Source organism: Parambassis ranga, chromosome 15 (genome assembly GCF_900634625.1).
Source record: "Parambassis ranga chromosome 15, fParRan2.1, whole genome shotgun sequence".
Taxonomy (NCBI): Eukaryota; Metazoa; Chordata; class Actinopteri; family Ambassidae; genus Parambassis; species Parambassis ranga.
Genome location: NC_041035.1, coordinates 12,805,069 through 12,820,273, shown reverse-complemented (window position 1 = coordinate 12,820,273; position 15,205 = coordinate 12,805,069). Strand labels below are relative to the sequence as shown.

At 40.6% G+C, this 15,205-nt stretch overlaps 4 protein-coding genes across 4 annotated transcripts; 1 reads left to right on the top strand and 3 right to left on the bottom strand.

Annotated features, from left to right (window-relative positions):
- Nucleotides 1–1,560: 1,560 nt before the first annotated feature.
- Nucleotides 1,561–4,014, bottom strand: echs1 (enoyl CoA hydratase, short chain, 1, mitochondrial). Its single transcript, XM_028423291.1, has 8 exons — nt 3,853–4,014; nt 3,202–3,399; nt 2,977–3,104; nt 2,765–2,864; nt 2,565–2,669; nt 2,275–2,394; nt 2,100–2,167; nt 1,561–2,008 (listed from the first exon to the last, which is right to left on the bottom strand). Exons 1-8 carry the CDS (start codon nt 3,941–3,943, stop codon nt 1,943–1,945), a joined length of 876 nt encoding a protein of 291 aa, XP_028279092.1. The 5' UTR covers nt 3,944–4,014; the 3' UTR covers nt 1,561–1,942.
- A 1,814-nt stretch (nt 4,015–5,828) lies between these two features.
- sprn (shadow of prion protein) lies at nt 5,829–6,935 on the top strand. Its single transcript, XM_028424085.1, has 2 exons — nt 5,829–5,900; nt 6,468–6,935. The coding sequence occupies exon 2, from the start codon at nt 6,468–6,470 to the stop codon at nt 6,933–6,935; it is 468 nt and encodes a 155-aa protein (XP_028279886.1). The 5' UTR covers nt 5,829–5,900.
- Nucleotides 6,936–7,899: 964 nt separating this feature from the next.
- On the bottom strand, nt 7,900–10,223 carry mtg1 (mitochondrial ribosome-associated GTPase 1). Its single transcript, XM_028423468.1, has 11 exons — nt 10,014–10,223; nt 9,827–9,891; nt 9,591–9,695; nt 9,415–9,501; nt 9,280–9,336; nt 9,028–9,118; nt 8,884–8,945; nt 8,714–8,810; nt 8,524–8,605; nt 8,321–8,433; nt 7,900–8,202 (listed from the first exon to the last, which is right to left on the bottom strand). Exons 1-11 carry the CDS (start codon nt 10,114–10,116, stop codon nt 8,105–8,107), a joined length of 960 nt encoding a protein of 319 aa, XP_028279269.1. The 5' UTR covers nt 10,117–10,223; the 3' UTR covers nt 7,900–8,104.
- A 281-nt stretch (nt 10,224–10,504) lies between these two features.
- paox (polyamine oxidase) lies at nt 10,505–14,823 on the bottom strand. The gene is made up of 10 exons (XM_028423272.1): nt 14,579–14,823; nt 14,065–14,241; nt 13,805–13,935; nt 13,540–13,727; nt 13,206–13,387; nt 12,848–13,017; nt 12,107–12,192; nt 11,914–12,026; nt 11,631–11,785; nt 10,505–11,542 (listed from the first exon to the last, which is right to left on the bottom strand). Exons 1-10 carry the CDS (start codon nt 14,730–14,732, stop codon nt 11,390–11,392), a joined length of 1,509 nt encoding a protein of 502 aa, XP_028279073.1. The 5' UTR covers nt 14,733–14,823; the 3' UTR covers nt 10,505–11,389.
- Between the last annotated feature and the right edge of the window lie 382 nt (nt 14,824–15,205).

Sequence of the window (15,205 nt, the reverse complement as noted above, 5' to 3'; positions counted from 1 at the left end):
TGGGTTTGTAAAAGGGTGCACCAACATGCCTGAGTGCCACAGACGCAGTGTTGTTTAGGTATATGAGACTGTTTTTGGGGTAGAGATGGGAGGCTGCTGGGCAGCAAAAAAGGAGCCAGGCCTGTCTGCCAGACTGAAAGCCCCCTTCTCACTCTCCGGACTCATGCTGCTCTCCCTTTATTCTCGCTTCTTTAAATGAGTTTATCACGCTATGAGGGTCTGCGCTGCCAAAATGTAACGTTTTGCCCCTTTTGTCTGCATGGAGAGCCTCAATTGAGTCTACATTTATTATTTTGACCTTTCGGCAGCCTCAAAGAGGGGTCTCTTTTCGGGCCCTCTCTGCAGACTTTTGTGCTTCCCTGCAGAGTGAAGAGACCAGTTTTTTTTCTCTCTTCCTTTTTAAAGTTTTGTTCCAGCGGGCTGACAAGAAAGCAAGCTCCAGGGGAATATTGAATGAAAAAAAAAAAATCAATTAGGCCATGGCCTTGTGAAGATATGGGGCACCACCGTGTGAAGATCAGAGAGAAAAAAGTTGCCTCCTGATGATTGGAGCAGCAAAAGAAAGCACACACTAACCAAATTTGTTCTGGTGTTTTCTTTGAAGTCAAAATTATGGTTTTATGTGGGCCGGAATATTTTCAGCCAATAGGTGATGAGACTTAATAACAATTTAGCACAAATGATGTAGTGGGTAATAATGCAGGATGTATAAGCATTTCTGTTGTTCACAATTAAACAACCACTATAATTTTATGTAATTAGTTCAGTTAATGGATCATTAAGGAATGTTCATTCACATTTTCAATTACATGCATTTTTACTGCTCAGCAGACTGTGACTGGTCAGTAAATAGAAGTACCGTTTAATGCAGCTCATTTCCAGCTACCTTTTTCATGTGTAAAGTTACTGAATTTGATTGATAATCTATCAAGTAGCAACTAAACACATTAACAACATTTAGATCATTTGAAAAAGGTGAGCAACAACAATTATGGAATGAATCATCATGTGTTATTTTTAAACCTTTTAATAAAATTACCAAAGATGCAGTATAAAGTTATTTCAACAAATATTGTTGCCACATTTTTCTTGCTGAGATATTGTGTCTCACTCAATAAAGAAAATTATACTTAGTGGAAGCAACAGTGGCTTCAAGACCGCTGGATATCTGATGCTGCAGTCTATAAAGATGATGACTGAAAAGTCACATTACAGTTGTGATGTTTAAATCTTACCACACAAAACCTAAACCTAAGCTATAAATAAACATTTGTGTTAATTTTATTTTTACAGTATTTGTTTTTTGTGTGTGTTTTTTTGTTTAAGTTGCATAAATCAAGTGTATTTCAGGCCCAGTGAATCTTAACTTTCCATGCAGCACAACAGCTCCACCTTGTGGTCAGACATACACACTGGTTGAAATCTAAGTTACCTGAACATACTTCTGGTTTATAGGGGAATTATCAAACAAATTAAAAAATATACATTAAAGATCAACCTCTAAACTCTTCTTTAGCTTCATATTATAGAAAAAGGTTTAAGGAATCTTCTTACAGCTAGTTACATCACCATAACCCACTCTACAGCTTTATTTGTAAAATGCACACAAGATATGTTGCATATAAAAATGCAGACAAACATTTGACCAATGAAAAGGCAAAGTCGGCACAAGTCATGGGGACTGCTTCGTCCTGTTACACACAGGTCAAATCATACATAAACGTCCTGCCCCAGACTGCATCAGATTATAACACTGAACCCCAGCAGGCAGGGCATCACTGTGATAAGACACACTTGTGCACTCACTGATTTCTAATCTGACCAGCGTGTATGCATCTCTACCATCAGGATATTTGCACCATTCATTAATGCAGGGGAGGAAATGACCCACTGATATCAGTAAATTAGTGTTCTTGGCTGATTTCGTGATTTGCATTTTTATTTACTTGTCCTGGAAACTGGCCTTTCTCTTCTCCACGAAGGCAGTCATGCCTTCCTTACGATCATCCTGTGAGGAAAGAAAGACACACCGTTAATGGATGGAGTTTTCCAATTCACAAGTCGCCCCTTCTCACTTTGTATAATCAGCTCTAACTCACTGTTGCAAAGGTAGCGTGGAACAAACGCTTTTCCAAACGATTTCCTTCAGCCAAAGTCAGCTCAAAAGCTGCAGCCACACAGAAAAACACGTCAGGCGAAACAGCGGCAATTTTAGGTCAGATGATTTTATGATATTCAGTCTTCTTTAAATGAGCAGAAACAGATGTAAAGTACCTGCGTTAACCGCTTCTTTAGCCATAGCAGACACCAGCTTGGAGTTGGCAGCAATTTTCTCCCCACATTTAACAGCGTCAGTCACCAGCTGGTCCACAGGACAGATTTTACTTACCAAACCTGCCAAACACAAAAAGCTGCTTGGTCAGGTAAAGCATTTAAATTAATGTACAACCCTCAAAAATGTATACTATCTGAGAAGTCTTTTCTTTTTGGGATATTTCTGTGTTGTAAAGGGTAAAAAGAACATTTCTCTCTGAACTCTGGTGGACTTTTAACAATATTGTTACCTGATTGTTTGGCCTCCTGAGCAGTAATCCTGTCACCTGTTAGTACCATTTCCATTGCCAGGGATTTGCCTACCGCTCGAGTCAGCCGCTGGGTGCCACCAGCCCCTACAGGTAGACGGGCATCATTAACAGCTGCTCGCCTCAGTACGAGGAAATGTCATCTCAAAAGGAAGGAAATGAGATACAAGAGGGGTGTTTACCAGGAATGGTCCCCAGCAGGATTTCTGGTTGACCAAACTGCGCCTTCTCTCCGGCATAGATGATGTCACACATCATTGCCAGCTCGCAACCTCCGCCCAGCTGAAAGCATAAGACGAGGAACTGAATGAGTTTTTCACTGGTGTAAAACTAAAGCAGAATACTCTGAGATGTAACATTAATTCATTTCATACATAACAAATGTGACACCTACAGCAAATCCATTTACTGCTGCAATCACAGGCTTCTTGACTGTGGACACTCTGTTCCAGTGAGCCAGGAAGTTTCCACCGTAACACTCCTGAAAGGTTCGATTCTGCATCTCTTTAATGTCAGCCCCGGCTAAAAAAAACACACACAAAAATTATTCATTACGTTTTCCTACTATTACAATAACTTATCATCTTAGGTGTGGAAAAAAAACAGAAATCAAACTTACCAGCGAATGCTCTCTCACTGCCTGTGATGACAATAGCTCCGATGTCTCCATCAGCTTCGAAGGCATCTAGTACCTGTCCCAGCTCCCTCATCAGCCCATCACACAGAGCGTTCAGAGCCTTCGGGCGGTTCAACTGGATGAAACCCACGTTGTTGTTCTCACCTCGTTTTTCCACCAGAATGTACTCATACTGACCACCTGCAACAAAAACAACAACGCTGAAGTGCAGTCTTCCAGTTGGGCAATGTGGTCATCTTATTATCAGCTAAGTGAAGTACAGGTGAATTATAATTAGGCTATAAAAGAAAGGTGAAAGGTTGACACAAGCAAACAAACGGAGGCCTTGACATGTGGAGCAAGGCTGACAGGTTATATTTGACACATTTAAATGCTCGGTTAGAACATTCAGGCACTGGGAAATTGCTACAGCTATGGTGAATGCGCAAACAAGAATACAAAAAAGGAAACAGATTTGATTTAAATTGAAAGATTTTGTGGTATAAAAACAATGAATAAACAGTCAAAACAGACTTTATTTATGCCTGCCTGATCCATACGCGTCGCACAGTCAGTGACGCAGTCTCTTGACATTGTGGCTGCGGTTTGCGCAGCTACAAATGGACCCAGCGCTGTTTTTTTTTAAACACATACCGGAGCTGTAGAGCCGAGCGGCGGACAACAGGGCCGGTGCTGCTCTGGAAGGCTTCAGGAGCGAAGCAGCACTTCTGCAGATGAAAGCCATGACCGCAGACTAGTGTCAGTGAACTTGCTTCAGGTTCCTTCTTCCTACAGCTTCTTCTTTGTTGGTGTTTCTCCGCGAGGCTCCTTCGAACAAAGTTGCGTTGCCGCCACCTGGTGTCTGCAGGCGGGAAGCCTCCACTCAGATTTCTTTATACAATTTAAAAACAGTCAAGTCAATGTAGTAACGCACTGAGAAATCATGAATTTGATAGATATTGATTAAGATAATGTTTAATGACTGATGGATAAGCAGGTAAACCTCCTATAAGTGTCTATTATTGGCAGTAAAAACTATAGACAAAGCTTCCATGACATCCATGGTTTGTTTCTAAAAAGAAAAAGAAAAGAAGAACAAGTTTGATTGCTGCAGCTGAAGCATTGCTTTGAACGCTGATGTAAAGGATTGCTTGAGAATCTGCAATCTGAATTTAATTTGCTGAAACACAGCTCTTATTTTGAAAAGTAGAAAATGTTGTAATATTATGAAGATATGAAAAAGAAACAGCTGAAGACAAGAACAGTATGAAGTCACTGACCTTAAAGAATAGCCTGTGAATATACCATATGAAAGGCCTGAGGCTGGAATAATACCATAAGCTTATAAGAAGCACAGGCTGTGTGATTTGAATGTGGAAAAGTAGTATACAGCTGAAGGATGAACAATATGACAGATATAATGCTTAAAATCTGATAAAGACTACAAATATGTCTGCTTTGTATGCTTCCTGTGTGTCAGCCTGTCACCATGGTAACATCCACGGAATTAGAAAATTCTGAATACAAGTTTGATAAAGCAGCATCTTGTGAGCGTTTTAAGACTAAAATGGAGTCTGTAGCTTGAAATTTGTAGGAGGAGATACAGATGACCCTCGTTGAAGGGTTCTCTTATAGACTTCAATGTTAAATGGTTTTTGAATTTTTATTAATATTTTGAAAACGAAACATATTTGAACAAATCCGAATACAAGTTTAATAGTCCTTGAAGAGCTGAACAGAATGATGTTTGAACATTTTCTGTAGCTGAAAGCATGTGGAACTAGTTACATGTCAAATTTGAAGGTGGTTTTGAAGGCTCCTCCATAGACTCCCATGTTAAAAATGATGCCAAAATTGCTTAATATTTGAAAAACTATAATTTTTTGAAAAGAAACTTGAAGTTGACCCGGAATGGCCTCTGTGAGATGAACATTTTGATAGTTAAATGGCTGAAATCTGTCAATGTATGCTGAAGATATGCTGCGCCAAAAAACGTACGGAAGAAGAAGAAGAAGAAGAAGAAAGCAGCAATCAAACTAATTAAACTAAGAAGAACCAACCAGAGGAGAGTTTGAAAACAACCAATGAGAGCAGGCCTAGCCTAGGCCCACAGTTCTTCCAAGGGCTTGGAAGCTTCTCTGGGTAGCTTTGCCAGAGGATTCCACTCCTGGTCTATTCCTCTCTATAACATAAATGACATACTGTAAAAAAAACACAGTAACTTGGTGTGTTTCAGTGCAGTAAGTTACTGTATAACAGCTAGAAAACAGTGTGTGCAACTCAGGGACGGTTCATTAGACCCAGAGCCATATGTTTAGAATTAAAAAAGCACAGGAGCAATGACAATTCAAGTTGCATTGACATAAAGGTGTGGTATAATATATATTATATATTTTATATATTTTTTTATAATACCAGGCCTTATCATCATCATCATCATCATCATCATCATAGAGGAATAAATGAAGCGGTGTAACAAAGATATTTCATCCCAAGCATTAGCCTTAGAATAAAATGCTTTGGAGTCAGGTAGTCTGACAGCATCACATTTTGATGCTCGTGTATGGTACATGTGCGCCTGTGTGAGCGCGCGGCGCGTTCCCGGGATCGACCGCGGGAGCGAGCCTGCATCCACGACTATCCCCTGCCTCTTTTCTCCGCGAACCAGAACACAAGCGAGGACAACAACACAGGGGGACAAGGTAAGCTCCAATCATTCAATCATTAGGATGTGCTGGTAAACACAGGCCTGTGTGTGTGTGTGTGGGCATCCTATGTAAACATTTTTTAAACGGTGGCTAAAATTGGGCACAGGCTAATTTGTGAATATGAACATCGTGCATCCATCCATTGGCATCGTCCCTGCATGTGTAAAATGCTTTATTATAGACATAACATAAACCATTTCTTTCTGATGGCTCACTTGCCTGCTAGAGCTCAATCGTGCATTTCAAATGATGGCCTATTGAAACCGTCTCTATATTTATAAACATACATGGGAGGAATTTTGTTTCATGTAAATGAAGGCTGAAAGCCAACAGACATTTTCATTTTTTTAACTGACCTATTTAAATGGAGAGAGGCAAGGTGCAACACATTCATAGAAATGCCACTTAGGCAGTCTTAACATTCACACAATACTGGATGATATTCTGATTAGGCCTATGTAGAGCCATTGATCAGTGAAAATTGATCATTCTGTAGGGTCACTGTTTGGTCATATTATAGATGTCATATTATAATTACATTTGCACATTCCTCCTGCACAGATGTCAGGGAAGAACCGGGTGATTGCAACATGCTGTACCTGCCTCCTGCTCTCGGCTTTCCTGTGTCAGCCCGTTCTGTCCAAAGGTGGGCGCGGAGGCTCCCGTGGGTCCTCGCGAGGATCTCCCTCCCGCAGCTCCACAGCGGGGACCTATCGAGGTGCAGGCCCCTTTGGTGGAACCCGCTCTCGCTTCAGGGCGGCCGGGCGGTCATCCCCGGTGAGGGTGGCGGCCGCAGCGGCCGCAGGGGCAGCTGTGGCGTTATCGGCGGATAAATGGTATGCGTCTGCTTACCGCCGCAGCAACGCCGACAGCTCCGAGGAGGAGCTGGACTACTACAACAGGACCAATTACTTTGATGCACAAATGTCAGGCTCCAGTCGAAACGGATCTCTTCTCTCTCAAGTGGCTTCTATTATTATTGCAACATTTTGCCCTAAATACGGACTTTTACTGGACAGTATACTGTAGATGTTCAGGTTATTATTATTTTTTTTTAGGATACATGTCCTTATGGGCCCCTGCTCAGAATCTGACTAATGTGCAGGAATCTGCACCGAGAAGACCAGAGAGAGGTGCAACACAAGATGGAAGAAAACTAACAGAAAAGCATCACTGTACTGTAGGTTTTTATACTTATACTAACCATCTATGCCATGCAATGGACCAGTGTACATTAAACCAGCACCGTGTTATTGTGATTTTTCACCTCTCAGAGAGTGCACCTCAGTCCATGTGTCACAAACAGGGCCAAACAAAAGATAATATAATAGGTTTACTTCCTGAAGCTCAATGCTATACTGAATAATGCAGACTATTTTATCAGAAAAAAATCAAATAGCTTTAAACTGCTTCCTGCTGTTTTGTATCGTACTGCCAAACTGAACTTTGTCATCCCATTAACACTGACAGAGTAAAAATGAGTTGAGACCAGCATTATTATGTCCCTGATTTTCTCTTAAATGTGACCTCTTTTCCCATTCACCACATAAACTACATGTTTTTCACTTCATTGCTGCTGTAGAACAAAAGTCATTTTACGATTTTGATAGATCAGATCATCTAGCCATATAATCCACACACGGCTCTGTATTGGGTATACTAAACAGTATTTCCCACAATCCTCATTTATGTCTGCAAATCATTACTTTTAGTCACTCCTGAAATCTAGTGAGTTTATATCTCGAACCAAATGTCTGTTTCTGAAGGTTTTCACGGTGTGTCCATCCTCCCAGAACACCTCTTTACCAACCGAAGACACTCAGGAGCAACAGACTGTTCCACATTTATATAAGTGCACTCTAATATATGCTATACAAGATTCCTGTACATAATAAATAAAGAATTTGTTATCACTGTCTTTATGCTAATAAATATCCTGTTTACACCTTGCCAGATATCTGCCTTGTGTGTTTACCAACAGAGGGACAAATTATAGATCTGAATTTGTTTATTTACAAAAGTTTTAGTTAGTTTTATCCTCATCCAAGCACAAAGAAACAAACTGACTCATGTCAGGGCAGACGCAGGCTATAGTCTCTGGATGCCACTTTAGTGGTTAAATATAAAACTTTTCAGGTTGAGGGCAAACTGCAGAAACCCAGTTAGAGTCTTTGGATTTCTTCCAAAAATGCCTCAGGTCAGTCAAGCATTACTTGTCCCAGCTCTCCTTTCCTGAATGCTCGTATGAAATCATATGCTGCTGCTGTGTAGTTTGGGATTGTAATGGTAACGTTTCCTGATGGGGAACAAACAGTTCAATTGGTGAAGTAAACTACAATTTAAACATTGTTAAGCATGTTTTAAATGTATTTTTTCTGAAAAAACTGTGGGATGCAGGATTAACACTTTCTTACCCACTCCAGTGAAGGCTTTGACCCGCTGAGTCTTTCCCAGTTTTGCAGCAATACGTTTAAGGACATGCTGGATGTTGTCACAGGGTTCCTCAAGTTCGTATTTATCTACATAACTACACATAGAGTAAAAAAAAATACAAAAGTTGACAGAATTAAATCTAAAATTATTTAAAGAAAATACCATGTACATAAAAATAACTTGCCTGAACTTTTCAAGTCTGTTCAGAGAATACAGTAAGTAGTCAGCAATAATGTCTTCACCCACTAAATGGTCCAGTATATTTCCTGCAGAGACAGATTCAGCACAAGTTATTTGTTGAGAACAACAGAACAAAATGTCCACAGTGTATTTCCAGAATTTCTTTTTTGTAATGTGGATATTGTTCTGCTCACCACATAAGGCCAGCTTCATGCCCGTTTCAACACTCTCAATCTTTGGAGGTAGAACTCCTGGTGTGTCCAGCAGGTACATTATGGGCCGCTCACACACCTGAGGACAATGACAGCTACAAATACTATACAGGCACACAAAAACACATAATCCCATAGTCACACACACACACCTTGATTCTAGTCAGGACAGCTTTAGTGATACCTGGCTCCCCACCTACTGGAGTTGCTCGACCTGTAATGGGTGTATAAAAACAACATAATTACTGTGCAGGTGACACACTATCACGGTCAGTTAGTGACTTTCTTACACATACCTTTTTTCAGGTTTGTTCGTCTCATTGAATTAATAAGAGATGACTTCCCCACATTGGGCACTCCAATCACCATCAGGCAGTAATTTGTATTCTGAAATGCATCAATAATTGATAACTAATTTTTGGGGAATCTTGTGAATAATCAAAAACAAAAAGTAAGTAAGTAAGTAAGTGCCATGAAAAAGGTAAGCAAATGTTGGAGTCCTCTGGTTGCATGAAGATGTCACCACCACATGTTTAAATTGTGCATACCTCCTCTCTGTTAAATCGTTGCTTGCTCTGAATGATTTCCATCACCATTGGCACCAACTACAAAGAAAAGGGGATTATTTTGTGTAATCATGCTCATAATCTTCCTTTAAATTCAGCTGAGGTGAAACTTCTGACCTTTTTGATGTTGATATCTCTCTGCTTTAAACAGTCAGTGAAGAGAACGTTCCTAACCCCTTCTTTTTCCAGCTTCTTCAGGATTCTCTGCAGTTTAAAGCAAATAGTTGTGTTAGTGCAGCTGTTTTAAAAAGCAGGAGAGATGTGACGTTGTGCTGACGTGCAAGACTTCTGACCTGCTTGTTGGACAGATCAGCAAGGTCCATCTTATTGAGAATTAGTAGATGTGGTCTGACATCCAGTGTGTCCTGAAACACAGGGTTTCTTCCAGACAAGGGAATGTGACTGATGTTAAAGAAAACATAGTGATCCTTAGATTAACCTGCTATTACATCGTGCTGAAAATAAAATGACACTGCTAAAGTACATATTCCACAATCCTGAGGGATTATTGCAGCAACAAAAAGGATATTCTAGCATCGTGGATTTCTATAATACAGTCCACTTTCTTGAGGTTGGCTTTCATCTGCTTCAATCCTGCAAAGATCAACGAACGTATGTAAAGAGAATATTGTATCACACAAGCTTAAAGTATTCATACTCACGCTATAGTAATACGTTAAATATGCTAGCACAAACTTAAAAAGCAGAGCTGTCACCTTTAGCCATGTGTCCGGGGAACCAGTGAGCTACATCCCGTCCACCGAAGTCAAAAACGGTTCTGAATTTGTCGACATTTCTGAGCGCCTGGTACAATTTCATGACTACTGTTAAAATAAATATGACAATTGCTGTTTTTCATTTGTTTTCACTAAAAATAGTGACCCCCTACTGTCTACAAAAACTGTTACGCTGCCGTGCAGCGCTGTTTACATCCCGACTGGAATCTGTTGTCAAACAATCGTTCCGCTTGTAACCTTTCTAAGATTTCTTCTTCTGCGTTATTATTTGCAGGTGTAATAACACATTATTGGCATCTGCAGAAACATAAATAACTACTCTAATGTAATACATTGTTGTAATACATATTTTCAGTGTGCAGTATACTCTGGTACAGTCCAAATAACATCTGAAATACTACCCTTCAAAATATGAAGCTTGTGTGAGTGAGAGCAGGTGTTAGTGAAGAACGCACCAAACGTGGAGCAGGTAAAAGTAATCAATAATTTATTCACAGTTGATTACAATCAGTTCAGGCAAAGAGGAAAGCCAAAAACTGTATAGACTTTAATCAGTCCATAAAATTACTGAAATTACAAACATCTGTTATACAACATGGCTTTAGCTAAGTATGGTGTTATTTTCAACAAGTGTACATAAAGGCAGTTGTGTAAAAAAATACAGATACTGTACTTGGGTACAATAATCTTTTTCGAGTTCTGCGTAAAAAAATCATGGCTGAATAAAAGTAGCATTAGCAGCAAAATGTAATAATAAAAGTAAAAGCACTGATTTGGTTTCTCTTATCTACATCATTAGAAAAGCATCATTGAGAGCTGCTCTATTTTAGGTTTATATTTCCTTGACTTTTTGGGTGATTTGAATATTTATGAAACCATCTGAGTTTACAGGAAAGAACCACTTAAATTTGAAATGTGAGTCTGAGACTGCATGCTGTATGGTTAACATACTATTCAGTAGTCAGGTGTATCACATATTTTCTGAAATGTTGGTGACGCTTCACAGTCTATATAACCTATTTCAGTGTTTCCCAACCAGTGTGCTGTAGGATACTAGTGGGCAGTTAGAGATCATCAGGTGTGCCATGGGAAATTATCCAATTTAACCTAAAAATCCAAAAATCCAAAATGGTCCAAAAATTATTATTGGTTTATAATTAATTATTGGTAAATAAATTGTCTTAGTTCATTTGTGCCAGCAATGTATAGTGACGGGTAGAACAATTAAATACCCCCTACAGTTGGATAAGTGAGATGTGGTGTGGGATTTTTTAAATGTAAAATATTTGCTGTGGCTCAATAAAGGTTGGGAAACTCTGCCCTATTTATTTGTACGGCAGAGCAGCATTATGCGTTTAAAGCTTTGATTTGGAAATCTCAGATGGATTAACAGAGGAATAGTGCGAGATGAGTCTGTCAGCCTCTCTCCACCCAGTGAGAAGTGCTCCATGAACAGTTGAGAAATAACAAGGGTGAGTTGCTTCTCCAGCAAACAACACCTGCAGAGGCTGAAACAAGCAAAAAAAAACAGTCAAATGTTTGATTCTGTATGTGACAGGTGGTTTGTGAGCTTAGGATAAACATTTGTGCACAAACCTGGGAGGATGATCCCTTTGGTGGCAGTGGCTCCATCATGTTGTCCAGGTCCTGCTGTGAGCACCCTTTCCCTGGGTGAGTGTAAGAGCCATATGTCCAGGGGTCGTGAAACCACTGTGAGCGCAGCATTCTCCTTGGTGTAATGGTGGGATTCCCTAAACTCACACAGGCAGTCAGACTATGAGTGCTGGCGGGGATCAGTTTAAAGCTCTGGAGCAATTATATATAATATATATATATATAATAATACCACACAGAAAATGTCTCAGTGGACGTGTCCCACCTGTAAACCTGCGAATAAGTTGTGTGATGGTGTGTGTGACCTCCGGTTCAGATAAAGTCTCCATATACTCAGACTCATGGCCTGCAATCCAGCCACAGAGAACATGGCCATACCTGAAAAAAAAAACACAATATACATCACAACATAATCCTGAGGACAATGGAAATCAACTTACTATTAAAGTCAAGGTGACCTTTCAGTGGGTTTGAGTACTGTGAAGCCAAACAACTTCTTTATCCAGGATCTCTGTAGGTCAGGCACATGGTCTACCATAGCATCCTAACACATGACAGGAGATGAAGCGGAAGACAAAATATGTGATAAAACTATTTCTGAGCATATTTATCTACCTTACTATCAGTTGATACAGTCAGTCAGGCTTTAACTATATATATATATATATTAGGGCTGAACGATCTATCGTTTTAGACCGAAAATTGCGATCTCAGACAACGTGATTTTGAGATGAAAGCCACGGTTTTTTGCACTGCTCCTAACTGAATCAGGTCACGGAGGAACCGGTCCCTAAAACGAACTCCACCTTTATGTTCGGTACTGTTTTTGCCGGCAGCAGCGGTGCGTCTTCTAAGTCTGAGTTTACTTTTAGATCTACTGATAGTTTTTGAGAAGTGACAGAGTCAGGCAAAATCGTGATCGTGGTTTCATCATTAAAGAATCGTGACATAAATTTTTTACCATATCGCCCACCCCTAGGTATGATGTAAGTTTCTGTGATCTTTGCAAATGCTCATGTTCACTAAAACTTGATTTGAAAAAAATCGTGGATATTGAAATCGCAATAATTGCCAGAAAAATCGCAATTAAATTTATTTATAAAATCGTTCAGCCCCCCAAATAGTTATATATATATAGACATCTATATTTAAAGAATTTTACCCTCAGGGATAAACAAAGGAATTCTCTGATGTCTCACCTCATCTTCCCACAACAAATGGATAACTTCGCAGTCAGCATCCCACCACGGTTCATCAAACTCCACAAAAATCTTGTTGTTTGTTCCAAAGCCGAGCCTTTGGATGGAGTGTGACTTGTGCAGAGGGAGTGAAGGTTGGAACAGGGTTGAACTGTGCTTCTTCAAGTATCCTGACAACAAATGATAAACAGTGAAAGAGTAGGGAGATGTTAGATATAGTTAGCGGCAAGAAATACCCGTTTGTTGACATATTTAATTCTTAATGACGTAGACTCTTGGCAACAGTTGCCACATGTTAACAAGACACTATCATTAAAACTATTCCTAAAATGTGTGTTTGTGTAGAGGCAGCTTTTACCTAAAGGCACCGTGACAATAACATGATCAGCAACAACCTTTTCCCCGTCATCACACTCGACCATCACAGGTGTGCCTCTCTTCTCCGTGTTGTTCCAGTGGATGCAGCGCACAGGCTTACTGTGGCTCACTAAACCACAGGGGAGCTCTGACATCAGGTTGCTGATCAGACCCTCATAGCCACTGCACAGGAAACAGAATCTGAAACTCGGTACACACTCTACATGCATGCTACATTAGACAATATTATTAAATATGCTGTTTATCTTTACATGCACTTTATTATTGTTTATTATCTATCAATTAAATACTAGTTGCAGTTTTGGAGTACTCACCCTGGGAATGTACAGTCCAGGCCAGGCAGAGTCTTGTACAAACCAAAAGCTCCAAGGCCCACCTCATCCATGCTGTGAGCCCCATTCACACAGCACTCCACCTTCAACAGGTTACTGATCACACACAGACGCAGAGATCGGGTCGCTGCGTCAACATCCTTCCACTTTTCTGCTGCTCGTTGTTTCACCTCCACAGACAACAAAACAATGTGTTAATATCCAACTAACCCTCAGACACTGCCAATAATCAGTAAAAGAAATGCACCTGTGACCGTATGAAATCACCCACGCTGGACCACGGTTCTCCTCCCTGACTGTGAAACTCGGAACTTTCATTCAGCAGCTCAGCAAACATCTCCTGAGCAGGTAAGATGTCCTCAGCATTCAGCCTTTGGCCTGCACGTGTTTTATAGGTGTACTGATTAAAGGAAAGGCTATAACCACCTATATCACATGACTAACAGCCTACTAAAACTCATATACAGAGAACTCATGAGGAAATTAGGCTATGATTCTTGTGGCAACCTGAGCTGCTGAAAAAATTTGGAACCCAGAGTGGGTGCCCTCCGATGTCCACGGCCTGGTTCTCTGGGGTGAGAGCCTCTGGTTCCAGGAGGCCATACTGACGGGCCAGACAAAACACTGGGTTCTCCTGGGAGGGTCCATGAATCCAGTTTGCCCCGATCTCAACAATCTTCTCACCTACAGGTGAAGAACAGTGTGCAGTCACGGAAAGGAAAAGCAACGTTAAACTCAGACTGTAGCCTTTATGCAGCAATTTTATAGGCAGGAATCAAAGTGTGGTTAACTCACATGGTTTATAGAACACAACTAAGCACGGCAAGAAACAGCCATGCTCAGCGTTACTGTACTGCGATTATAACCAGTATTTGTACTGTATGCTAAAGTCTGATCAGAGAGGAACACAGCTAATGTAAAATCGCATGAAAAGGTACAACAGCACTTTGAAAGTGTGTTAAAAAACTACTTAGTGACCCTTGGACTGTGAAACTAAGACAGCTAGCTTCTGCATTCTCACCCAGTCTGCCTGTTTTTATTCGTCCACCGCTTCTTGCTGTCGCCTCCAGTATCCGGACATTATTAAAGCCAGCTTTAACGAGCCTGTGTGCCGCAGATATGCCTGATATCCCGCTTCCTATAATAACTACTTTAGCGTTAACACTCCTCGCCATGGCTGCCTAGCTCGCAGCTCACAGGAATCTAACGGTAGATGCGTCCCCCGGAGCAAAACTCAGACGCACGCAGCCTTCCAGACGGCGCAAACTCCGCCCACTGCTGACAGGTGAAGAAAGCGGAAGTGACATGTCAGCCACTGATGTCACTGTACCAGAAGGAGCTGTGGTGGTGGTGGTCAGTCAACACTGTGCGTGTGACAGGACGTGTCTGATATGAGTGAGACGTCCAGCGGATCAAAGGAGAACGGCCCCGTGTTGGTATGATCCATGTTCACTTTTTACATTTGGTCAAGCTTACATTTATAAAACCTTTGAAACAATGTAAACAAGGCCTGATGTCTGGAGCATGATGAGGTAAATGGAAATGACCACAGCCTTCAGCAGTTCTGTTGGCTCAGTTGTTGAAAATACATTCGTTTTTGATTCGGAGAAACATTTATTTTGTTTTATTTTATTTTATTTTATTTTAT